At 43.0% G+C, this 24,909-nt stretch overlaps 1 protein-coding gene across 6 annotated transcripts in view; it reads right to left on the bottom strand.

Moving 5' to 3' along the window:
* Positions 1-2,693: 2,693 nt before the first annotated feature.
* Positions 2,694-24,909, bottom strand: part of FKBP15 (FKBP prolyl isomerase family member 15) — a 30,118-nt gene continuing 7,902 nt past the window's right edge. For 2 of the 6 annotated variants that reach the window (XM_089535056.1, XM_089535061.1), the window contains 25 exons: positions 24,251-24,349; positions 23,050-23,199; positions 22,759-22,827; positions 22,314-22,457; positions 21,422-21,564; positions 20,162-20,210; positions 19,055-19,174; positions 18,541-18,634; positions 18,065-18,168; positions 17,521-17,614; positions 17,063-17,172; positions 16,373-16,480; positions 15,410-15,504; positions 14,791-14,893; positions 13,595-13,627; positions 12,124-12,295; positions 11,695-11,831; positions 11,296-11,451; positions 10,373-10,525; positions 9,870-9,962; positions 9,087-9,197; positions 8,092-8,199; positions 6,551-7,170; positions 5,523-5,616; positions 2,694-4,676 (listed from right to left, as the gene is read on the bottom strand). In XM_089535056.1, the coding sequence (XP_089391182.1) occupies positions 4,599-4,676; positions 5,523-5,616; positions 6,551-7,170; positions 8,092-8,199; positions 9,087-9,197; positions 9,870-9,962; positions 10,373-10,525; positions 11,296-11,451; positions 11,695-11,831; positions 12,124-12,295; positions 13,595-13,627; positions 14,791-14,893; positions 15,410-15,504; positions 16,373-16,480; positions 17,063-17,172; positions 17,521-17,614; positions 18,065-18,168; positions 18,541-18,634; positions 19,055-19,174; positions 20,162-20,210; positions 21,422-21,564; positions 22,314-22,457; positions 22,759-22,827; positions 23,050-23,199; positions 24,251-24,349 (3,237 nt within the window). In that variant the 3' untranslated portion in view covers positions 2,694-4,598. The remainder of the gene's footprint in view (positions 4,677-5,522; positions 5,617-6,550; positions 7,171-8,091; positions 8,200-9,086; positions 9,198-9,869; positions 9,963-10,372; positions 10,526-11,295; positions 11,452-11,694; positions 11,832-12,123; positions 12,296-13,594; positions 13,628-14,790; positions 14,894-15,409; positions 15,505-16,372; positions 16,481-17,062; positions 17,173-17,520; positions 17,615-18,064; positions 18,169-18,540; positions 18,635-19,054; positions 19,175-20,161; positions 20,211-21,421; positions 21,565-22,313; positions 22,458-22,758; positions 22,828-23,049; positions 23,200-24,250; positions 24,350-24,909) is intronic. The other 4 variants (XM_089535057.1, XM_089535060.1, XM_089535058.1 and 1 more) reach the window with 4 other exon arrangements.

The raw sequence follows: 24,909 nt of genomic DNA on the forward strand, positions 1-24,909 counted from the left end.
GGGGAAAAGCCAAGGCCAGCCACAGCGGTTATGAAAATGGCTGTACTATTGTAGCACCGAAACGGGAACCCTCTCCTGTTCAGAGAAGTTGGTGTCCCTTCATCCAAGTCGCCTTCTCTCCCAATACTAAACCATGGCACTGCTGCCCCCCACCGAAGGGCGCATGGCCGAATGTGGGATCTGCTATGAGGCCTACAAAGAGGCCACCAGTGGGCAGGTGCCCAAACTTCTGTGGTGCGGCCACTCACTCTGCCTGGCCTGCCTGGGGCAGTTGGTTGGACAGAGCAGAGCTTTCTCCTTCGTGGTGTGCCCTTTTTGCCGGATGGTGAACCTTGTGCCTGAAGGAGGGCTCCAGGCCTTACGGAACGATGAACTTCTGCTCCAGCAAATGGCTTCCACCCAGGCAGTGATGAGGATGGATGATCAAGAGCTTGGAAATGCCCAAGACTCTGCCATGGCTTCTAGCTGGGCTCCTGGAGACTCAACCCCAGCTCTGGATTTTAATTACCAGCCCGGTTCGCCCATCTTTACCGTCAGCAATTTTGTCCCAGCCTATGCAACAGCACACCGTCCTGGGATGGGGGTCTGGGGCAGGTTTCACCTCCAAGAGGTCCGCAGTGCTGTGCTGGTAGAACTCCCCCACAGAGCCTCCAGCCAAGACTCTGAGACTCCCACGTCGGTGGAGAACCTGCGGCTCTGCTTCGCCGTAACTATCATTCTTCTCATTGTCTCCGTCTTCTTCGCCCTGGTCTTCTTGAAGTAGGATGGAGGGGCAAACCAGGGTGGGTGCAAGGGAGAGTCAAAGGTCTGGAAACCAAGCTGGGTATATTTTAGCTTGGAGAAGCGAAAACTGAGAAGTGAGCTGATAGCTATCTTTAAATATCTGAAGAGCTGTCCTGTAGATGATGGAGCAAGCCTCTTTTCTGCTGCTCCAGAGACTAGAACACAAACCAATGGGTTCAAATTATAAGAAATTCCATCTAAATATTAGAAAGAACCTTTTTACTATAATTGTTTTTCAAGAGTGGAATAGACTGCCTCAGAGGGTGTGGACGTACCTTCTTTGGAGGCCTTTAGGCAGAGGTTGAATGGGCATCTTTCAGGAGTGCTTTAGCTGGGTATTCCTGCATGAGAGGGGGGTGAGTCTAGATGGCCCTTGTGATCCCTTCCAACTTCTGATTTTTGAAGCAGGCTGAAGGCAAACCAGGGTAAGCACAAGGGAGATTGAGACCTGATAAATCCCTGGGAGACTCACAATCAATAGTCAGCAGCAGCAGCAACAAAATCACTTTTCTCCTCCCAAATTAGGTGGTTAAACTGGAAGAAAGATGGAGGTTGAAAAGGTGGGATCAGGAGTGGATTTTGTTGTGGGACAGAAAATTCTGGTACCGAGAACAAATTCCTTTTCTAAGTGCATGCTTAGAGGCACCTTCATTCCACAAGTCTAAGAGGATATTTTTCTCCTTCCACAGCCAACATTTTGGCTATCTTTAACTAGTAGGTTTCAGTGCACTCCAAAGACATAGCTGTGTTAGTCTGGGGAATCGAGACTGCAAAGGGATTTTGTAGCACCTTTGAGACTAACTGAAAGAAAGAAGCTGAGCATGAGCTTTTGTAGACTTCAGTCCACTTTCTCAGTTGCACGGGTTTGTACTTTTCAGTGTTCTAATAAAAAACTTACTGTGTATGCCTGAAGTCTGTCCATTCCTGTCTTAAATACTTCAGTCAATAGAGAGGTACTTTGGGGGGGGGGGGGGCTAGTTCATATAAACATAGGTACCTTGAACACTTAACAGGTTCACGGTTGGCTTTCTCTCTCCTTTCATAATACTATATGGGTAATATTTATGTTTTCTATCCCAGAGGTATGTTTCATTCTGCAATTGGGTACCAATACATCATGTTGTTTTCTTTGCAAATTCTAACTTAGACATTTGCTTCATCAAGCATACAATGTTAAACTATACTTCTTATATCAACTTAATAAAATAAAATATGTAAACCAGAAGCACAGCACCTAGCTCTTATTTTCAGAATCAAAAGAAATACTTTTGTATAATGTCAGAGCTTGGTTCTGCTGCTGGTAATAAATTGCTAGCATTTCCTCTCTTTTTCAGTTCTTAGTCTTTTGCCTAGATGCTAGTGCCATCACTATTTTTCACACAGTTCAAGCACAGCATAGTGTTTGATTACTGGACTATGACTCCAGGTCAGGGTTCAAGTCCCAGCGCAGCAGTGCGAACTTGCTGGGTATCCTTGGACAAGTCATTCTCCCTCAGCCTTCAAGGAAGGCAATGACCAACCCCTTTGAATAAATCTTGGCAAGAAAACCCTATGATAAGGTTGCTGAAGGCACAAAACAACCATCATCAGTCAGAGGATCCCCCAGTAGTCATAAAACATACACACCAGCCTGATTAATGCCCATTCTGGCTCTGGGAATGATGTCAGGAAATTACTATATGCGATCTTTGCACACATTACCCAAACTACAGAGTGGAAAAATCTTTGGGGCCCATTCAGAAGGCTGTTTTAAGGATAAAGAGGGAAAACAGATGTAAAGCATTCTGAAGGCTCTTAGAGTACTATGTAATTGGGAAGAGCAATGAGGATGCATGTAAAACCCATGTACATACATGCATAACTGCATCTTGTTTAAAACAATCAGGATGAGAAGAGATTTAAATCACTTTAATTGCACTTTTATTTTTCAAGACATGAAATCAGTTTATCAGATTCCACCAAGGTTCCAACAGGAAAGATGAGTCACGGCATTTGTAAGTTTTGCTTTCAAAGTGAGATTATTCTGAGCAACTCCCCGCCACCACGCAGTCACTGCAATGGAGGCAAAAAGGAGGGAAGGTTGCAACTGGAGGAAATGATTTTGTCAGACCATTAAGCCACATCAGGGTTGGGGGACCTAACTCATTTCCCTGCAGATTTTTTATTGCACTGGACAGGCTACTTTTTAAAAGAGAAAGAAAAATGTGTTTGTGCGGATTTCCTTTTCCTCACCCATTCTAAAGCTAAGATGCATCATGTTTGCAGGCAGAGAGATCAGAAGTCACATAATTTCTGCCACAAGGAATAGGCAATGAATCCACTCTTGATTTTACCATTACTCCTGCAAGTTGGCAAGGCTCTCCTGTTGTCAAACCTCTCACCCAGGACCAGAATTCCTATTCAACTTCAACAGTTGCAGGAAGGCTGGTGGTAGTGGTGGAATCAAGAATGGATTCACTGTCCTCATAGCAGCAGAATCACCTGCCACTCCTGAAATCCAGTGCTGCCTCACATTCCACCAACAATCTCATTATGTTGAAGTCAACCTCTTCCCCAGCTAGCACCACCTTTAATAGCTTTTCTGGGAGACTGTGGCCCACATGTAAGCCAAGTATGTATAGGCCGTGGACAGGATCAGGAGTTCCTTCCCTAGGCAGAATTATAGCAGAGATCTTGCCATGTGGTCTTGGCTGAAGCAGAAAAGAACTGCTTTCTTAGCTTGATGCTAGCTTGTGGTTGCCCAGAGTTTGGAAAGGCTGAAGATGTCCAACCTACTCTTACAACAAACCTGTGTTCTTATTCTTTTTGAATACTGTTGTTTTCCCTTCCCCTACCCCACAAATGGAAAGGCTAACGGGAAGATACTAACTCCACGAACCCAGTTAAAAATGTCTACCCCTGCCTGGGCATACACTAGCTCACAACCAACGAACAGTCCCATCCCAGAGATGTATGTATGTTGGGTGCTTTCACAGAGAATGGTTCTTTTGCCAGAACAAAGATAACTTTGAGGTGAAAAGCAACCACTTAAGAGCAAGGAACAGCATAACGTTTCAATGGGTTTCATGGCAACATCTGCAGTCATTACATCCCACCTGGCACAAATCTGGCTAAATGGATTGAAAATCAGAACAGGGCCAAGAGGGCAGGGTGAAATTGCTAGTCTTTCAACTGGATGGAACAACACAGGTCTCTTGGCCTTTGGAAGCCCCGGGAATTTAATTCCATCACAGCAACAACATACACGAAGTGCCAATGGCATAGATCCCGTTCTTACCACAATGCAAAGAGAAAGAACCTTTCAAGAATGCGTTCTTCTTGTGCAAGGAGAATATCTAGGAAACTATCCTCAAATTGTGTCCAGCAGCAATGGGGATAGAGACTAGGGTTTGGAGGTTGAAAACGTTTCAAAAGCATATGGGGTGAAAGACAGATAGGGGAAATCTAGCACCTCAGAGCCTTCATTTTTGTGTCACATGCAGAAAAAATCTGCAGTGGGTGGGAAAGAATTGCAATCCCTCCTCACTTTTTTTGTGAAGAGATCTGTTTGCATAAGTAGTTTTCAGTTAGTAGTAGGGAGAGATGCAGTTAGGACAGCCACGGTCATGCAGAGAGAAAGAGGCTGCTTCCGAGGGTCAGTCCAGGCAGAGAGCGATGGAGCCCTCCCTCAACAAGTGCAAGTAACAGTCAGAATGTCTCCAGTCCTGAAAGAGCAACCCAAGAAGGTCCATACAAAGAACAGTTCCAACCATTTCAGCCCAGACCAATGACTGCTTAGCACTTCTGAAGTCTCCTCATGTCTCTTGTGGAGCCGCTCAGCCCAGCCAATCCAGGTCATCATCATCATCGTCGTCCCCAAAGAGTGGGGTTGGGGGAGGCCGCCCCTTGAAACTCTGAAGGAGGATGGTGGATAAAGAAAGACAGGGCTTTGGGACATTGGCCAGCAAGAGTTGAATTCTGGGGTGCAAGGAACTGTACGTTTTCAGTAAAGTGGTATCTATTCACTTGCTTTACATTTAAAAATATATATTAAGCTTTTACAGGCAGATCAACGAGACAAACATTTCTTTCAGACCTTTGCCAAGCCTACTTCAGCCCCTTACTGGGTTCTCCCAGCAACTTCCCAAGTCTGTCTTCACTGCCAAAAGAAGAACAAAATCCTGGGACCCTCAACCCTTTTGCTCTGCATCTGAGATGGTTACAAGGTGTATCTCATTCCAGGAATGGGTTACTTAGAAAGAACTGGGAAAAGGTTGTTTAACCTTAAAGAAGACTATACATGACAAACTGATGTCTAGCCTATAGTCAAAATGTCTACCAAATTTGTTAGCTTTATGGAATTTTCCCAACACATGCATTTTGTAGTAGTAACTGGGCAACCTTAACAAACTGTATTAGAGTGCACAAATGCATGACTCTGGGACCCCCATTCTGTTCAGATTCTGGTCTGTTATGGTGGGAGACAGAAATGCATTTTTTCTTTCAGTAAAGCTGGACCCTTGATACAACAGTATGGCCTGCTAATCTTTCCTGGTGTGGCTAGGAGAATCAATTCCACATCCGTTGACAAAGCCTATATTTCAGGAAAGACCCAGATAAGAACTGCCTTGTTCACCCAAAGCAAATTCTTCAAGTTGGCTGAGCCCTTTTTGCCTGCTTTCTTTAATGCTCACAGATACTTCATACTAGAAAGTACAAAAGCTCAGCCCAGACTTAACATACACACACATGCTTCTCACCAATTCTTCTTCCTCCTCCTCTTCTAGGGGTCCTCCTGATGCAGACGGCTTATAAGTTGCAGCTTTAAACAAACTATCCTCATCATCAAGGAGGCTGGGAAAAAATGAAAATGAAAGGCTAAGAATAAATGCACTTTACACACTGCAAAGAATGCTATAAGGCCAGGATGGCCTCTTGTGATACTTGTGATTTTGTTTTAAAAGTTAGAATTCCATGTTCCACCTCTTGAATGTGATTGTTGTTGTTGTTAGCACGTTCAAGTCATCTCCAACTTATGGCAACCCTTTCTGAGGGGTTTCTTCGCAAAGTTATTCAGATGATATTTGTCATTGCCTTCCTCTAGGGCTGAGACAGCGTGACATGCCCAAGATCACCCAGTGGATTTTGAACCCCAAATCCTAGTCTAACACTCAAACCTCTACAGAGGGAAGTACATATACTGAGCCTGCAAACAATACTATACTGTACACTAATTTTTGAGCAGTTTTACATTCGATGTGAAGTCGAAGGCTTTCATGGCTGGCATCCATAGTCTTATGTGGGTTTTTCGGGCTATGTAGCCGTGTTCTAGAAGACATTTTGCCAGCATCTATGGCTGGCGTCTTCAGAGAATTCTTGAAGCCCAAGTTCCCCCTGCCCCTGCATGTCTCCCCTCCCTCAAAACAATCTGAGGAGGACTGAAAAATATTCTCCTTCAAATGGCCACTTGTACTCCCAAGCCCACCTACCCACTTTTTTGGCCCTTTAAGAGGCCTTCCTATATAACCTCTCTTTAACCGGAGCAAGAAGACCAAACACCTCATGGTTTCTAAAAAGGTTTAAAAAAAAAAAAGGATGAGGAGAACTAAAAATGTGACAAAGCAGCCAACAGGCCCCCAAGATGGTTAAAAACAAAACCTCCACAAAATTGAGGGGAGACACATAGGAAGTGCAGCCTTCAAGGACATACAGGGGGTCCAATGGGGTCCCCAACCCCAACAGCTACTCAACTCTGAACTGAAGGTATAGTATTCCTGATGGCACTCACCTGGAATCCATTCGAGCTGGGCTGGATGCTGACGTTTGTTGCACTACAGTTGAGTCAGGTTTGCTGGTTGTAGTAGGAGGGGCAGAGGTAGCGGAATTTTGGCTTGGAATATCTGGACAACTCTCTTCCCCTTTGTCCTGGTCTATTGTAGGTGCTATCTCCTCAGCTTCAGCCTTTGGAGACTCCAGAAGAGGAGTGGCAGTGTCTACTGTTTTTGTTTCAGCCTGAGTGCTTGCCCTCCCTTGTTCAGAGGCAATAGTCTCTTTGTTTTTTGCTTCTTCCTCCTCCTCCTCCTGCTCCTTTTTCTCTTTACTGATCTCCAGCTCTAGAGGAGGCTTTATGGTTTGATCCAAAGCTAATGGAGGCTGCTCATCATGGCTTTCCAAGGCTGAAGATGCCAGTCTGGTCTGGCCACTGTCTGGAAGAGGACTATCACCTGACTCCTTCTCGAGGCACATAGAAGGCACAGGCGATGCCACTGCTGGTGGAACATGAGGGGAATCATTTGGGTGTTCCTTGTCAGGGGTTGCTTGTTGACTTGCTGCAGCATCTGACCCTCCCTCTTCATCACTGCTGACACTCTTTTCCTTGTCTCTCTCCAGTAGTTGCAAAGTTATTGACTACAAAAGGGGAGAAAGGGTGAAAGGGTGTTGTTGTTATGTGCCTTCAACTCAGCTCTTAATTTATAGCAATCCTATCCCTAGAGTTTTCTTGGCAAGTTTGAATCAGAGGTTTGCTATGGCCTTCCTCTTTTGCTGAGAATGTGCAATTTGCCATGGTGGGTTTTCAGGGCTGAGCAAGGATTCTAGCCTTGGTCTCCCAGGATCTTAATACATCACTAAAACTACTACACCACACTGGCTGCTGGGGGTGTTGGTATGGAATTATTTGCCACAAAATACTATCTCCTTTCCCCTCAGATTATTTTAGGATCAAAGTTAAGCAAATCTATGCAAGTTAATTCTTTTCCTGTAATATTTCATGTTGTGTCTGGGATGGACAACCTGACAATGTCAGCTGTCTAGTTTTTCTAGTTGCTGTGACTGAAAAACAAGCAAGTTGAGCAACCTGAAGGCAACACATAGAAAGAATCTCAGGGAGCCAAAAGATTGGTCTGAAAATGTTTCTAGTTGATCTAACCCTTCTTGGGGCTGAGCATAGTTACTATGGGACTGGCACACAAGCAGCTGCAGAGAATTTTCTGCTCCCTGCTTCTGTATTCCCTTTTGAAGTAATTAAGTTACCAAGTCCTTTTTTCAAAGTCCAAACCAGATTAGAGCTGAGAGGATATTCTTCCATTTTACTCAAGTGCAGCATAATGTGGCAAGATATACAAGCTTCTCCACTTATTATTGAATAACTCCAAACCTACTCTCAGGCTTTATGGTTTAGAAGAATATATTATTTCCCATGCTTAGCTCTTTCTCTCTCCCATGACTGTCAACAGGAGAACAAATTGTATAATGTAAGAGAAAATAAGTACATCTGCTTAACATGCACAGATCTACGAAGATGGCAGCATCTCCCTGCCAGGGCTGTACCTTGATGGTGTTCATGACAATGCCAAGGACCACTCTGCCAGTATATGACTCCTCCAACTCAAACTGACCTCGCAGAGACTGAAACACCCCATTCATGATCTTCTTCACCTGAAGAGAGACATGCCAAGAGATAAGAAAGCCTAGAACTAATGTTGTCACCACAGTGGGCATCTAGGGTGATTCTCTAGACTAAGCAGATTTATATGCTGGGGTTTGCGGAGAAAGAGAAGGAGGAGATGGAAGTGGAGTAGCAGGCTGGGAGCAAATGATGTCCCACTGATGCAAAAAGAGGGACCCTTCTTCAGGAATAGCAAAATATGTAACATGGTTGTTTCAAAAATGACGGAAAGAGACTGAACAGCAGTGCTGCTAAGCTGGTAAATCCAGCAGCCCTTCCCCAAGCTGGGATGTTTTGGATTGCAGTTTCAAGCATCCTCAGCTACTGGTCATCTTCACTAGGGCCAATGAGCATTGTACTCTAATATCTGAAAGGCACAAAATTGGGAAAGCCAGACTAATCTTTGGAAAGAGAGTGCAGAAGCCATAAAACAGCATCATTGCCATAGCAATTATAGTAGCTACTGCAGAGGGTGTTTTCCATGCCAAAAGAGCTAGGTAATGTTGCAAGACTATTTGTCCAAACAGAAAGAAGTTGTGATTATGTTATTAATGCTGCCTCTCCCAGGTTTACGTACTGCTGCCATAGTGCTACTGGGCCACAAGAGAGACAAGAGAGCAGCTACCACTAGTGCGGGACGTCACGTATAAGTTAGCATTGCTGCTCACATTAGCTATATAGCAGAGATAGGGAATGTGAAGATGTTCAAATGGTATTGGATTACAGCTCCCATAAACCTTAGCCAGCTTTGCCATGATGAAGGATTACTATAGCTGCAGTGCAACACATCCCCTCAAATTCAAGACAAAGTGTCAGGAAATTTCCCCACTTCCAATCTAGGAAACATTGGATAAAAGAAGATTTAACAGGGACGCACCTCTTCAGCTGAACCCCCAGATGACTGGCGACCTGTATCCTTCTCAAGCGCCTGGATCTGCTCTTCATAGTGGGCCTTCAGAGCAGCTATTTGGGACTGCAGGGTCAAGCACTAGGTTGGAAAAAGTGGTTGCAGGGGGGAAAAGGGGATAGTCAGGATGAGAAAGTCTCCACATGATGTACTTGTGGCTTAAAATCTATGATTTTGTTCAAAATTTGAAATAAAACTCTTACAGCCACCAGCCTTCTGTCCACTTGTGGGGAAAATACCATGCAGGAGAAGCCCTTTCCAGCTGTGTCTCCCGATCTGTGTAACACTCTTCCCAGTGCCAAGCAAAAACATGACTTTTTATTAAAGCATTTTGTGTGAAATTGAGTTCCTCCAAATCTGCACACAGGCATGGTTTCAAATGGCCTTAAACTGTGTTCACTGATTTGAGTAATGTGTAATTGGGTGTGCTGTTGTTAGGATCTAATGTTCAAGTATTTTAATACTTTTAATTTTCAAGTAGTGTTTTAACTGAACTTCTAATGCTTTTTAAAAAAAGTTTTGTACGCCATATTGTTTCAAACGTTCTGTTTCAAGGAGTTGGAAGACAGTTGAGTGGGTTGCAAAAGGGGAGACTGGTGAATCATCCCCTGCTAATTTTATAGCAAGGTGAGGTCCTGATTTGTAACTCAAGTCTCTTAGTTGTGATGCTATCCCAGGTTACAGAAGAAAAATGGAGAAAGGCCTGCTGGCAAGACTTGTTTCATGGGAGATGAGAGAGGAAACCCCACTGACCTTGGCTTTTACAGGCTCTAGTTGTTCCACTTGCTCTTGCAATTCTGATAGCTTCTCATCCTCCAAGCTCCTGGTTGCTTTGAGCTGGGAAATCTAGAAGGAAACCAGACACAGACTACATTTTGTAACACAACCATACACATTGATGTTTTTGTTTTTTGCAGATTTCAGATAGCCAGTTCACAAACACAAAAACACGGCTTAGAAGATATGTTTACATTTACATCAAATGCATTCATAAAGTTAAGTTCTTGCTACAGAGTTTTTTCTCCCTTTGTTCTCCCTTTTGCAAAGTGATTTCTGATTTTATAATTGTGTTCTATTTGTTCTTTCTTTGTAGCTTTATTTTTTTTATAATCCCTGTAGATTGTCTAGTTATAGGATTGCCTATTAAATGTAGGTTGTTTATAAAGAAATTTAGAAAACAGGGAGCCTCTAAATTGGTCAGCACTTTCCAAATGGAGAAATAAATGAGAAAGGAGAGAAGGGAAGGGGCCATTTACCTTCTCTTCCAGTTGGGAGATCATCTGCTGCTGAGTGTCCCTCTGCTCACACACTTCTTGATACTGATGGGCATGTTGCTCTTTGGCAGAACTAAGCAGGCGCTCACATTTGGCTTCCCACTGGGACTCCAGCTCTGACTGCATCAGGGCCATCTTCCATCCCAACAGAAGACACAAAAGGGAGACACCTGCTGATTTTTATGAATGAACTAAAACCTAACAATAAAATCTTAAACACAATTCATAATCATCTCATTAAAACAGTAAAAAAAACCATTAAAAGGCATACAAAAGATAAAAATAAAACATCCCACCCACATAAGAAGCTTCCCTGAAAGTAACTGCACATTAAAAGCCAGCTTGAATGAAAAAGTCTCTGCCTCCCAGCAAAAGGAGAGCAGGGTGAGGGTTAACCTAGACCCCCATAGAAGGGAATTCCAAAGGATGGAAGCAGCCACTGAGAAGACTCTCTTCTGTGTCTTCATCAAATGAGCCTGTGATGGTGGTGGGTCTGGATTTATGCTGTATATGAGCTGGCAACCAGTAGAGCATAGCCCCCAGGGAGTTATATGCTTCCTGTAACAGGCCCCAGTCAGCAATCAGACTGCAGCATTTTGTACTCTCTGAAGTTTCTGAACTGTTTCCAAATGAAGCAGCGCCATGTAGAGTGCTATAGTAGAATGGGTTGTAGTCATGCCATGTGTTACCATACCCAGATCTAGCTTTTCAAGGAATGGGTGCAGTTGGCATACTAGTCTTAAACTGTGCAAATGCACTCCTGGCCACCACTAAAATCTGGGTATCCAGGTTCAAGCACCATGCAATTTTTTTTGCTTTGAAATTTTCAAGGAAAAAGACAGGTCACAATTTCTCTGGTCAGCTTAATTCACAGCAGAACTGCGGGCAGGGATTCCTTTTCTCACCTGCTCTGAAGCTGCTTGGTCGGTTGATGTCCGGGCCTTTTTCAGAAGCTGCCGAAGTTTGTCCAGCTCCTCCTGGTAAGATTTGCGAATCTCATCCATCTCCTCTTCAGCCTGTTGCCTGTCTACAAGAGATTTTTTCTTCCTCTCAGAGAGATTCTAAAGCAGAAATGGGGGAAAGTAGCAGACAGCAAAGTCGAGATGTCAGATCACACAAGGTTTAGAAACCATTGAAACAAGGAGTGCAGAGAGAATGCAGGTTAGGAATACACCACCCTGCAACAATCCCAGATTTACCCCTTTCTTTTCCTTCCTTCATCCCTATCTTATATGTATCAATTTGGAAGGAAAAAAATGGCAAGGGAAAAACTTTAAAATATTTTTGAAAATGATAGTTGCCACCTTCTCCAAATTCTCCTTCTCCACACGGAGGTCGGCCAATTCTTCCTCCAAGACTGATAACTTCCCATCCAGCTGCTTGCGGCTTTGTTTCTCTGCTTGGAATTTGCTCTTGGTGTCTTCCGATGATTCCTGGAGCTCTGCAAAGGCCAAAGGGCAGAGATGGCACCAAGTGACATAATTGCTGCCATAATGCTATAGAATCTGAGAACTAGAAATTATTCTTTATTTATTTAAAGAAATCACATCAAGATATTTTTGTGCCCAAATACACTTGGCTACGAAGCAGGGTTCCTGCTTCAAAAGGTGCTGAACTATAACTTGCAGGCAATAGTAGGAATGATGGGAATATGTACTACAATGTATCTATTTTGATTATGCTTAGATAACCTTTCCCTTCTATTTTAGCCTCTTTTCCCCATCCTTTCTTACCAGCCAACTGTGCCTGCAGCTGGTTGATCTGTGCCCCATGTTTCTCTGCCTCCTTCAAAGCTGTGTTCAGCTGAGAACGCAAGCCCATCTCCTTTTTCTGGTGATCAGTCAGCTCCAGCTGAAGCTGGGAAATTTGTGCAGTAGCAGAAGCCAGCTCCTCAGCAACCTTGACCTGGAAAAAGAAAGGAGAGATTGAGGGCAGAAGAGGAAGAAATTCCAAGTGATTTTTTCAAAAGTGTACATGGCATGCCTGGAACATGTACTCATGCAAATGTTGTAACTGAGATGCACATGAAGCACCCTGCATGACTGTTTTATTGTTAACTGATTGGTGCATTTTTCCAGTATACTTTTGTTTCCTGGTGAGTGAAATACTGAATTGTGCTCTCCCCCCCAATAAACATCACTCAACTCTAGTCACCAGTTTTGCATGCAAGACTTGGGAAGGACAACTGCGGAAACAGCTTTGCTGCTGAAGTGAGTGAGGGCACACAACATTCCCCATGAGCATGGCCTAATCCCTATCACTCTATTCTAGTGAATAGATTGTTCACCGGGAAAGACTGTATCTCATTGGCAAAATATGTATGCTTTATACATAGATTATCGAAGGTTCAACCCCCCTTGACTCCAGGTAGGGCACAGAAAACCTCCAACCTGAAACCCTGGAGAGTGGCTGCTGCTAGTCAATTTAAAAAATACAGAGCTCAATGGATGAATGATCTGAGTCCCTGTTTTCCATAATGGAAACATTTATGCAGCTAAATGCCACCCCTTTGGTCAAACTGGATGAGTCCAAAGTGGCAATTGACTATTGGGGTAATGAGGTATTTATACAATATACAGAATTAGCAAAGCATCCTTTAAAAATGTGTATTTACAAAATATAATAAAACACAGGATGCATAAATACCCTAAAAGCACCAGATCCCCTCTGATCTTGAAGGATAAGCAGGGTCATCTGTAGTTAGTACTTGGATGGGAGACTGCCAACAAATACCAGATGCTGCAGGGTTTAGAGGAAGGAACTGGCAAAACCTTTGTATTCCTTGCCTAAGAAAACCCTATGAAATTCATGAGCTTGCCATATGTCAACAGATGAGCTGGGGGCACATACATAATACGCACAATAAAAAAAAAACCTACAGTAAGCCTCCATGAATTTGGAGAAGGGATGGGGAATTTCTGGCCCTCTAGATGTTTTGGACTTCACCAGATACCAAGGTCAATGGTAAGGGATGATAGGAGTTAAAGTCCAACCTATCAGGAAGGCCATAGGTTCCCAGCCCCAATCTAAGAACATCCACATGACTGCCTCTAGCATATAATGCTAGCGAGATCTAGTGACATGAGACCTGCAGAGTTCAGATGGGCTTTGACCAGCTTGTGCCTGAAAGGAATAATTCAAAAAGAAGGTGAAAGGGAAAGAAAGAATGTCAGCTTGTTTAGAAATACAAGGGCAGTGTCTCACCTGGTCCCACCTCTGATCCGGTGGCAGCATGTGCTAGGGAGAAAAGTAGCAACAGGGAAGGAAAATTAACACCACCATCAGCAAAAGCAAGAAGGAGAGAGAGGGAAAGTTACTGGAGAAAGAAAGATAGCCTTCTGCTTCCAGGAACCTTCAAGTTATTCTGTGGTTCAGGAGTTCAGCACATGAATGGTAAAACCTAGCACAAGGCTAAGACTGCAGGGCTCTCCACGTGTTTCAGATTCAATTCAGAGAAGCCCAAGATAGGATGACCAATAGTTATGGACTGAGAATTCAAAATATGTAGAAGGCCAACGGTCCCTTGCTAAAGCCTAGCAAGATGAGGAATCTAAGATCCTTAGTTCCAGCAACAAGGGATGTGCATGTAGGATCACTCAGTGAGATTTAATCAGCCTTCTGAAGCCTAGTACCCTCCAGATGTGCTGGACTGCATCTGGCTGGGCCCAAAAGGAGATGTACTCCAAAACATCTGGAAGGTGCCAAGCTGTGGAAGACTTAATTTAGCTGTCATTCAGCTGAGGTGGCCGAGAAGCTCTGGACAATATTCTTAGATTTGCTCTAATGTGCTTCCTACATATTTATCTGAAGCTTAGGAAGATTCTTGCACTGTTCTATATGCCTATTGTTTTACAAACATTACTTCTGTAACTTGTAAACAAAACAAAAAGGAGAAGTTATAAAGCCACAACAAAAGAAGGGGTGATATATTTCATTCCTTCATCCCCCTTTTTTTGACACAGACAAAGCCATTTCCTATTTTACAATAACTGTAAGACCCAAACTAAAAACAATTCTAGGACTACAATTGCCAAAATCCCAGAAAATACTCTTCTGTATTTTCACTGGCAGTAGAAAGCAGTAGGAAAAGAGGAAGAATGTGTTACAAATGGATAGACCCAATCAAGGAAGCCAAGGCCCCAAGTCCACAAAACTTAAGCTTGGACGTTGATGATATAGTGACTTGGAGGTCTCTCATTCATAGAGTCGACAGCATTTAACAACCATTTTCATGGGTGCTCATGCTAGCTGAGGGATACCAGGAGTTGCAATCCCTCAAAGTAATTTTTTTCCCGCCTCTGGTTTTAAGTAACAAGAACAAGATTGTCAGGCTGCTCTCACCATCTCTGCGGCTTTGCTCACTGTCCCCACTGTCCGGAATTAATTCCTATTGGGCTTACCTTCTCTTGCTCAGCGTGCAAGACCCTCGCCTGCGTATGTTCAGTGTTCAACTGCAGTGAGTTGTTTCTTTGCTCCATCAACAGGTTGCTCTGCTCCACATACCTGGAAATGGGAAGAAAGGTGCAGGAAGCAGATTTATATGGTAACCTAATTGGTCTAAGGGCCAAACTAGGCCCATGGAGATATGCTCATCTGAACTCTGGCTGTATTGAGTTTTAATCATGATACAGTGTGGGGAACATACATAAACTTCAATTGCACCAATAGCATTAAACAGAAAGCAGCATATTGACCACACATCAATCTTCCTCAGCTTCAAGTCTGCCAGATATGGCATTGTACAACTCTCATTATACCCATCTAGCATCTAGTCCAACACATCTGAACAGCACCAAGTTGGTGAAGGCTGGCTCAGGACGCTTGGGTACCTGAAAAGAACTGGATGAACAAGTACCTCTAAGAAGCTGAGAAAAGTAAAGTGAGCCTTAATGCAAATTTCTTTAACAATACAGGATAATGCTGGCATTAAGCCCAAGAAGGCTGCGTTCACAGAGGCTAAGAAATCTTCAGCCACAAATACAACTCAAAAGGAGCAGAACTACGCAGAAGAGCACTCACCTTTGATTGCGGGCAATCAACTCACTAATCTTCTCATTCTGTTCCTCAATGCGGCTGCTTTTCTCAAAGACTTCTTGTTTGAGTCTTTCATTCTCCTGAATCATCAACATGACATATAACAAATGATGAAGTGATGGGAAGCAAGTCCAACTATGCCTAGGTATGGCCTCTCCCAAACAACTGTGGATCCTCTTCCATGCCCATTATCAATTCCCTGTGAGTAGTGATGTTTCATTAGCTCCCTTCAGAAATGCTTTCTGTACCAGCCTCTCTATCTAGGACCTCTACTTGAACATTAGCACTGTAAAAGCATTCTGGGACATTATCTGAACATGTATGTGCACTCAGATCAAGTGTAGTAACCTGCATGCTTCAATCTAACTGGCATAAAAGTGGGACTGGAGAAAGAGAGTGAACATTTTACTTGGGCCTTGGGTTTCTCAACCAGGGTGCCATGAGATTGTGATTGGAAAAAAAATTAACATTTTTTGACCTGTAAATATAATTTTTATGTAGGAATTCCCTGAGACCTGAAAATTATTTTCACAGGTTCCTCCAGTGTAGAAAGGTTGACAAATGCTTTCTCAGAAGACTGCAAACCCATTATCATGAAGAAAATTGAGGCCCAAGTCATAATGTATACTTAATATAGAAATGCCTTTTTCTGAATGCTTCCACTTTTCATCTAGACCTTGCCGGAAATAATTAAAAGGGTGTTTTAAATATTGCATTTTGCTTTTTTCTAGATGTGTATGCCCTTACTAACCTGTTCATCCCCCAAATTCCCATTTTTTAAAAGCTTCTAAAGTTGCCATTCAAGAGTGAATGGGAATCAACAGCAGGAAGTGCTCTGCCAAAATTGCAGACATTGGTACCTCCTTCCCTTGGAGAAAGTAATGGGAATGGCTCTTCTTTCTGCTCAAGAACCTAACCAGAATAACCTCAAGCACAAACCCATCTTACCTGGATGATGCGCTGGATGTTGTTCATGATCATGGCAGTTTCCATAGTAACAGACGAAATGCCTGGCAACAGGCTGTGGCCTGAATGTTGCTTTTGCAGTTCCTCCACCTGCAAGGGAAAAGAGGCACAGAACTGAAGGACATGGGAGGGAATCATGAAGCACTCCAGAGATTTTGAGACTGCAACTCCCCAAAACTTTGACCATTCACAATATTTACAATGGCTGATGGGAGCTATAAGTTAAAACATGTGAGGGCTACAGTTATTCACTGTAAAACTAGGCTGACTTTTATGACAGAGGCAGGAAACAAGGGTTGGCACAGCCAGGCATAACATCAAGGAACTGCTGAAGAAGCTGTGGCCAGCCATATATTGGATGTCAGCTTCCATCAGTTCCTAAGCAGTGTAGCCAAGGGTGAGGTAGTTTAGCAACAGGTGAAAGGTGGTATCCTCCTCACTGTTGCACTAATATGTACTCAATAAAAAGCAATGGGTTGAGGAAACATTGCAGGGCAGGGCAGAATGAGAAGCTAAACAAGAAGCAGTGACTTTCTTCCAGTAATATTTGCAGCGGTTGCACAGATCCTTCTTCCAGAGACATTGGGTTAGCTGAAGATACTGGACTCTGGTTTGATCCAACAAGTCAGCTGATTCCATGCACAGTTCAGAATCCAAAGTCCTGAGCATTACCTTGGCTTGCAGCTGGTCCATTTTGTCAGCCACTTTGCCAACAGCTAGGCGGATTTCGGTGTTCTGCTGCCGTGCCTCTGTCATCAGGAATGAACCAATATCTCCAGCTGCTGGGATCAGGAAAACAGAGTGTGAAAGGTGAGAAAGAAGGTGTCATCAGATGCAGAGTCATCAGAGTGGAGATATACACACAAAGAATGTAAGAAATTAACTCCAGACTCCCACAAGAAACCCAGAACCCTGTGCAAATCTCAAGTATCTCTACTTGAAAGGGCAGTCCCTTTCCAAATTGTGAGAGGAAATTATGTAACATCACTTCCTATCATCATTTTGAGTGTGACTGGAGAGGAAAATAGAGACATTTGAGCTTGCTGTGAGGAGCATGTGGCCCATCGTGGGATCTATGGGGGAAATGGCCCCTGGTCCCCAAACAGTTGTCTTCCCTAGTTGGAATGTACCTTGGAAGGGTGCTGGGTACATTGCCCCAACAGGCTGGAGCTGAGATGCTGCAGCAGAGGTTTGTGGATAGGCGTACGTCATCCCTGCATAGGGCTGAGAAAAAAGGAGAATGAGTGTAGAGGAGAAAGAAGCATGAGGTGACAGCACTGCATTTAAGAGACTAAGTGAGGATAACTTAATATAGCTTCATGTTATTTCTCCACACTGCAAGCAAAGTGCTGAACCCATCATTCAGCCAAACAGTGTTATTAATGTGACAAGCTGCTCCCATCCAATTTAGAACTTGAGGCTATTAATTATAAATCCTCATTGATTTACCAGGGTTTTTGCTTTGTGGGAAAGGGTTTATATTTGTATGGCCCCTGCAGAGTCTTGGGAGATAGCAAATCACCACAAAGGTGCTAGTGCTATAAAGATCAAGTGTACAATTACAAAGTTGATGCTTAGCAGCAAATGAAATTCTTCTCTAAATACCCATCCCCTAACCTCTGTAGGTCTCTTGTCCTCTGTGAAAAGGGTACCCACCAGCCAGAATCTCCATACCTGAAAGCTCTGAACAGTCCCAGGAATTGCTGGATGAGACTGCAGGGCAGCAGGCATCATTGCAGCTGAGGGCACCTGGAGTCCAGAGACAGCCGGCTGAGGCACTGAGAAGAACCCAGAGCTGATAACATTACCAACTTCGAAACAGACTGCATTTTTTACATCAGAGGAAACAGACTCTGCCATCTTTCCCTCATGTTGCCTTCCCCACCCAACCTGAGTATGTGCAACATCATCCTACTTTAGCTTGTCCTGATGTTTAAGTCCCAGCTCAAGTTTCTAGCCTTTATGGTTGCACATACATACTCACACATGCACACACCACCAATACTCAAATATAAGACTGCTAAAAAAGGGAGGGAGTGGCTCAGCATTATAAGACATCCTTCCACTTTGACTATGACAAACAAAACCAGAAGTAAGTTATCCTCAAACTCAAAGTCTACTAAACAGAATGAAAAAAACATGCTCCTTACCTTGTGCAGTCATCTGAGGCAGGGCTGTTTGAGGGGATGGCTTTAGTGGGGAGGAGGCTGGAGGTGGTACTGTCCCACGCAAGGTGTTTGGGTCCTGGGTGGGAGAAAAATATGATGACAGTTTTGTAAATCACACTTCACAAAACAGAACAATAAAAGGAGCAAAGGTGTAAAATCTAACCTAGAAAAAATTGGAAGGAAGGAGTAATACAGGTATAAAACCAGTAGAATCCAATTGTAAAACAAGATAAGAATACATATCATCCAAATAACCAAGATTGTGAAACTAAATTAAAACTAAAATTCAAAAGTTGTGGAAAATTAAAAAAAGTTATTTTTAACTGAGATGTAGAATAATGAGAGAAGAACAGTCCAGAAATATTGGGCCAGGAGAAGTTATTTAACAAAGCAGCTGACACAAGGTTCCAGCTAAACTATTCTTGTTTTGTTTAGTGGTCACATTAATGAAGAGCCAAGTGGAACTGTGAAGAGCCAAGCTATGAAGTGAACATACCTCTACCTCTGAGTCACTTGAGTCAAGTGCAGCTGGAGCAGTGCCTGGCAGAAAAGGCAACATGGGCTGCCCCATCTTTGCCATACGTGAAATCAGTTTCGCTTTTGCTACATCAGGATTCTGGGTGGGATTTGGGACAGGAAAGAAAGAGAATATTGGTGATCATGATTTGCCCACCTCTGACACCACTTATTTTTCTAGCACCGATGCCTCTGTTTTTCAGGATTTGACATTGTGCTGTAAGATCAAGCCACAGTAACCCAATTTGCCAGCAAGAAAAATATCCAAACCGGCAACCAGGTTGCTAATCTTTCCTCATATTTTCAACATCTATGGATAGTTTTACAAAAATGGCTGGATCTATAGGAAAACATAATGTATGTTTCTCAATCTGGGCTCAGTTGTAACTCCCCTACAACAAGAGTAAGGAATCTTTGGACCTCTGGAGGTTTTGGACTTCAGCCCCAGTCAGCAGAGCTAACAGTAAGGGGCTGTGAGAGCTGTCATCTAAAACATTTGGAAAGCCAAAGGTTCCCTTTCTCAGCCCTAAAGCCTGGATTTGCAGAGAGCTATGGCTCACTGAGGGGCTGAGCGGATGGGCCCAGCCCATGCTATCCTGGTCCTGGTGTCCACTCGAGTTGGCCCAGCAATGCTGGGTGTTTACACACTTGTCCTCACAACGACCAAGGACCTGCTACTAGTGCAGGTGGCTTACCCTGCCACCCTGTCACCAGGCACCCCATTTCTGTGTCAGACATGGGGCTTTCGAGTATGAGTAACAGTGTAGCAAGGTAAGAAGTATGACAAGCTGTCTAAACAGCTGGGGTTTCCAGGAAACTCTGTGGCAAACCAGGGGTCAAATTACCTCAGGATAACAGCTGTTTATCCCAGGATTGGGACGGATCCACTGGATCCATATCCAGTCTGGCAGGATTACGCATGATCCTGCCTCTGAGGTTTTAAACTGGACAACTTAAGGCCAGGGAGAATATAGGCATTCAGGATGTGCAGACAACCCCTGAGATTTCTAAGTAGCACCATTGTGCAGTTCTCAGTCACAGTCTTTGAAACACACAAAAACATTTGCATATCTTACTGGCAACTTACTGCTAATTGTTCACTGATAGAGTTGGATTTGGCTCTCAGAGGTTGTTCCCTGTAGTGTAGAAAGAAAACAATTAACATATGTAACATATGTATGGTTTTATACTTGCTGTTTGCCGCCTTGAGCCCCTTTGTTGAGAGAAACGCAGGATATAAGAAAATAATAATAATAATAATAATAATAATAATAATAATCTCTATATGAAGAGTCTGGAATGTGAAAATGCTTGCAGCTTTCAAACATAAAGGTACCCCTCTCTCTAGTAATTTCTTTCACCTTTTATCCCAAGGCTGAAAGTAAGTCAGTGAAAAGGTAGGTCACACTGCCTCTCTCTAAACCTATCTACAGGTGAAAGATTTTGGTCCCTCTTACTGCAATCTCTGATTTCTCGTGTCTTAATCATATCTACACTCAGGCACTACCCATAAGTTTGTCCACTTGGCAATACCACCGATCCATAGTTCCGGCTAAATGAAATTCACACTTAACAACCATTATTCATATTTTTAAGTTGGCTAGAAAATTCATATTGATATTTTCTAGCAGGCTAGAAAACCTGATTAAAGCAAACTGAAGGTGAGCTGCTAAAGGGAAGAAAGGAGAAGAACTGGAGTTTGAAGGAAAGAAAGGATACAATTAATGACAGAAAGGGCGAGGAGATGCGATCTCACTGCCCAATCACAATAGTATTTGACCATAGTAAAGAGAAAGATAATTTAGATTATTAGCAATGTAGTATTTCAAAAGAAATTTTTTGTGATGAACTAGGATGCAGGCAAGAAAAAACATATACAAATATCTAAGAGTACAATGCGGCTGTTTAGATCTCCCAAACCCAGAAAATTCCAAGCCTTCCAAAAGCAGTTGAAAATCTGCCAAACAGCGTATAGAAGTGACATAATTTCATTTTGGTGCCCCCCAAAACAAGATGAGGCTCATGTGAGGATGTTGGGGGTGAAAACTGGCCTCTGTCCCCTATTCAACTGTCCACCCTGGCATAAAGATTTTGTTGTATTAAATGGTATATCACTATTACAAATACATAAGGATAGGTTTGTAAAGCCATTAGAGTTAAAAGAACCAGAGGACAAGAGAGTTAACTACTGAGAAAGTTAGGAGGGGCAGGTGTGTCCATCTATTGCATAATGGAAAGACTGCCAAATTTTAAACATGGAGGGGGTAGTGCATTCTCAGCAAAATAGGATCCAAAAATTCCAGGCTGGGGAGTCTTTTAAATCTTTAAACATACTCAGATGTCTCACCCTGGCTTTGGAGGAAGTGTGGAAGGAGGCCCTGCTGCTGCATCAGTCACCAGGTTTTCTGGACTTGGTCCCGGGGAAGGTGCAAGGGAATCCCTGGGTCCCAGACTCTGTCCATTAGAGCTTGAATCTTTTGTGAGTCTCACCTAAAACAGCAAAAGGGTCAAAATGAAGTTTTGGTGAAGGCAAGCACTGATGCTGGATTTTAACATTGGGTAGGTCTTAATCACTGTTAACAGGCCCACAGGGGAGCCATGGCTTTCTCAAGTATCCAGTGCAACTCTGAAACATGAGGCAGTCATAATCGTTCTTGCCACAGGGCCTATGATCTCCCAGGATGTGCTCAGTATAGTACCGAAGCTTCAGTTCCATCTGCTGGCTGAAAGGATTACTGATGGATTACTTGTCAATTACAAATTACTTGTCTTTGTGGCCAGTTCAAGCCCTCTACTCTTTAGGTCTAGAAAGTAGACTGAGTTGTAGCTAACGCTACAACTTCTTTTGTTCAACTAGTCTCAAAGGTGCTACAAGATCCCTTTGCACACTGATATTCCAGACTAACATGGCTATGGCTCTGAATTCTTCCCTGATTGGGGTGAGAGAAAATGGTCATGTAAACAAACAATGCTTGAGCACAGTCAAAACTCTTGCTGTTTTGAAGAAGGCAGGACTGGACTGGGGGTAAAGCTCCTATCACAGAAGGAGACAACACATAATATGATTTGGATAGCCCTGCCTCCAACAACACCTGGGAGGAGACATTCTTTCCATGTTGAGAGACTACCTCCACTACTAAAGGAGAATTATGAAAAGAAAGAGATATGATACCTGGCTATGTACAATAAACCTTGCAATATACTTCTGGTTAGAGACAGGTTTAGAAGGAGATACTCACACGCTTGACATCCACCTCAAAAGCCAGGGATGAGTCCGGAGGGATGCGGTTTGCCACTCCCTGAGAGCCATAAGCCAATGCTGAAGGGACAACAAGGAAACGCCTTCCTCCTTTCTTTAGGCCAATCATCCCTTCTTCCCAGCCCTTTGAATCCAACAAAGACAGAACCATACAGATAGCTGAGACAAATGCTTTAAAACTCAATCTAGACTACAAGAATCCTGATAGCTATTGTGCAGCTCAAAGGAACTAGCCTGAGGAAATCCCTGTTGAAGATTAAATACTTTTGGGCTTCACAATGCCAGTGAACAAAGCCAACTCGTATTCTTGGTCTCTTTATGCCACCCTCTTTTTTGTCTCTCCCCACTCTCATTTCTTTTCACCTAATGATATGGAAAGGTATTAAAAACAAAAAACAAAACAAAACAAGGGTTAGACTACTTACCTTAATGACTTTGCCTGAGCCCAATTTCAAGCGCAGAAACTTATCCTTGTTCACGTTTGAATCAAACACCTGCCAAAAAAAGAAATCAACTATAAATAGAGTTAAGAGAATATTACCGAAAGTTAGAAGGGGTAAACATAGCAATGGTTTGCCTCTGGATGAGCTAGGCTTTGTACTCGTCACCTTCATGATAAAAGACTACCAGGAAATCACCCTCCTCTTTCAAGCAAAAGTTTCTCACAAGTTTTCCTGTAAGGAAATAGCATGATCAACCTTCTCTCACATTTTTACCTGTCCAAGTCCACCATTTTGGAATAGCCATCCCGTAAAGGCCACCTCCAACGAGTCCCCTACTTCCACACCTTGTCCATCTCCAAGGATAAGATCCTGGTAGACCACCGAGTCAGGGGAATGACTACTATTGTATTTGGCAATGCAGAGCTGCAAGACGAAGAACCAGGTCCTTATTATGTCTGGCCTGCATGAAGTTCAATAACACAATGCAGGAAAGAATTCATGAACAGCCATCAAGAGTACCAAGAAAATAAAGAGGCTGGATGAATACTTCTAACTGGAAGGATTGTGCTCAACCATGAGAAGGATCTTGCTTATTAGTATAGTGTTATCAACACAGCTGAAAAGGACTGCCTCATGGAGCATGCAAATTAAAGGGTGGCAGGAGAAAGGCAGATTAAGAAAGGATATGTAATGAGTCCTAAATGCCTACTGATTGCTCTGGGTAATTTAGTATCTGAAGTGGAATTCAATATACTGAAAACTCTAGAATTTATTAAACTGACATTCTTGTTCTGGAGAGCTCCAGACACTTGTCAAACATGAACTGCAAATCCACTCATACCCAAAGAACTATGGGTGGTAAATAAATGACTGGGGAATTTTTTATCAGAAATTGATCAGAGAGAGTTATATGACTCTCCCTAACTCCTGTGAAAGCTTCTGGGTCAGGCTTTCCTTTTCTGCCACTATGGATTCAGTCTCATGAACAGAAAAAGGAGTGGAATACTGATATATAGAGAACCAGTCCTCAAAGTGTTGGACTGGGACCAGGGACAGCCAGGCTCTAGTTTTCCCATTAAGCCATGAACCTCATGAAGTAACTTTGGACCAGTCACTCCCTTTCAACCTGAACAACGTCATACCATTGTTGTGAAAATAAAGCATGTTAACTGAAGTACAGCTGTACTCAAAATTCTAGTTGGAAGCACCCATAGAAGCAGGATGGCTAGTTGCAGCAGGTCTGGGGGACAGGTTTCTGTGCTGGGCCCCTCTGTGGGTGCCATGGATTACAAACAAACACCAAAAACTTCTGGGAGAAGCAATTCTTTTTTTCTGGTTAAAAAAAAAGGACAGTCTAGAAAAGCTGAGGATCACAAAAAAGATCCTAGGGAGAAGCACATAGTGCTGCACTCATCTCAGCTGAGCTTTACAGGACCACATCTATGCCCCTAATGTGATGCTCATTCCTTGGCACCTGTTTGCTGAAGTCTACAGCCGCCTTTTCAGACTCAAACATGATAGACCAGTTCTGCCTCTGATCATCATAGAACGTACTATAGTTGTTGGGCTGGATCTGTGGAAGGAAGAAAAAAGGAGAACTCAAGGCAATTGATTTCTATAAGTGTATGAATGGTATAAAAATAGCAGGAGGACTAGAGAACATTAAGAGAAAGAAACACAAACTGTTGACACTTTTTGAATAAGTAAGAGTTCTTGCTCATGCACCAAAAAGACTGAGACTTAGTCTTAGACAGCCCCCACTGAAATCTATGTGACTTAAATTAGTTTTTTTTAATGAACCTTGCTTTATTGAATCCGTATCCAATGGATAGGTCAGCCTTTTGCCTACTTTGCTTTGGTTAACAGGTTTGGTTTGATGGACTCCATGCAACTGTCTAACAATTACTGCTGTTAATAATTCATATAAAGAGACACATTTTTTTTATTTGTGAAAAAAGAATAAGCATATTCAAACATATTTATAAATGAAGAGGCTGCTACATACCAGAAATCTATTCCATCATCTGCTCTCCCAGCAACAGAATTACAAGGCCCTCCAGATGTTGTTGGGCTGCTTGCTCATATCACCCCTAAAGCTTGACTATACTAACTTGGGCTTATTGGATGTGCAGT

The sequence above is a fragment of the Sceloporus occidentalis genome, unplaced genomic scaffold (assembly GCF_023333645.1).
Source record: "Sceloporus occidentalis isolate IW3139 unplaced genomic scaffold, rSceOcc1.0.p SCAF_8, whole genome shotgun sequence".
Classification (NCBI taxonomy): domain Eukaryota; kingdom Metazoa; phylum Chordata; class Lepidosauria; order Squamata; family Phrynosomatidae; genus Sceloporus; species Sceloporus occidentalis.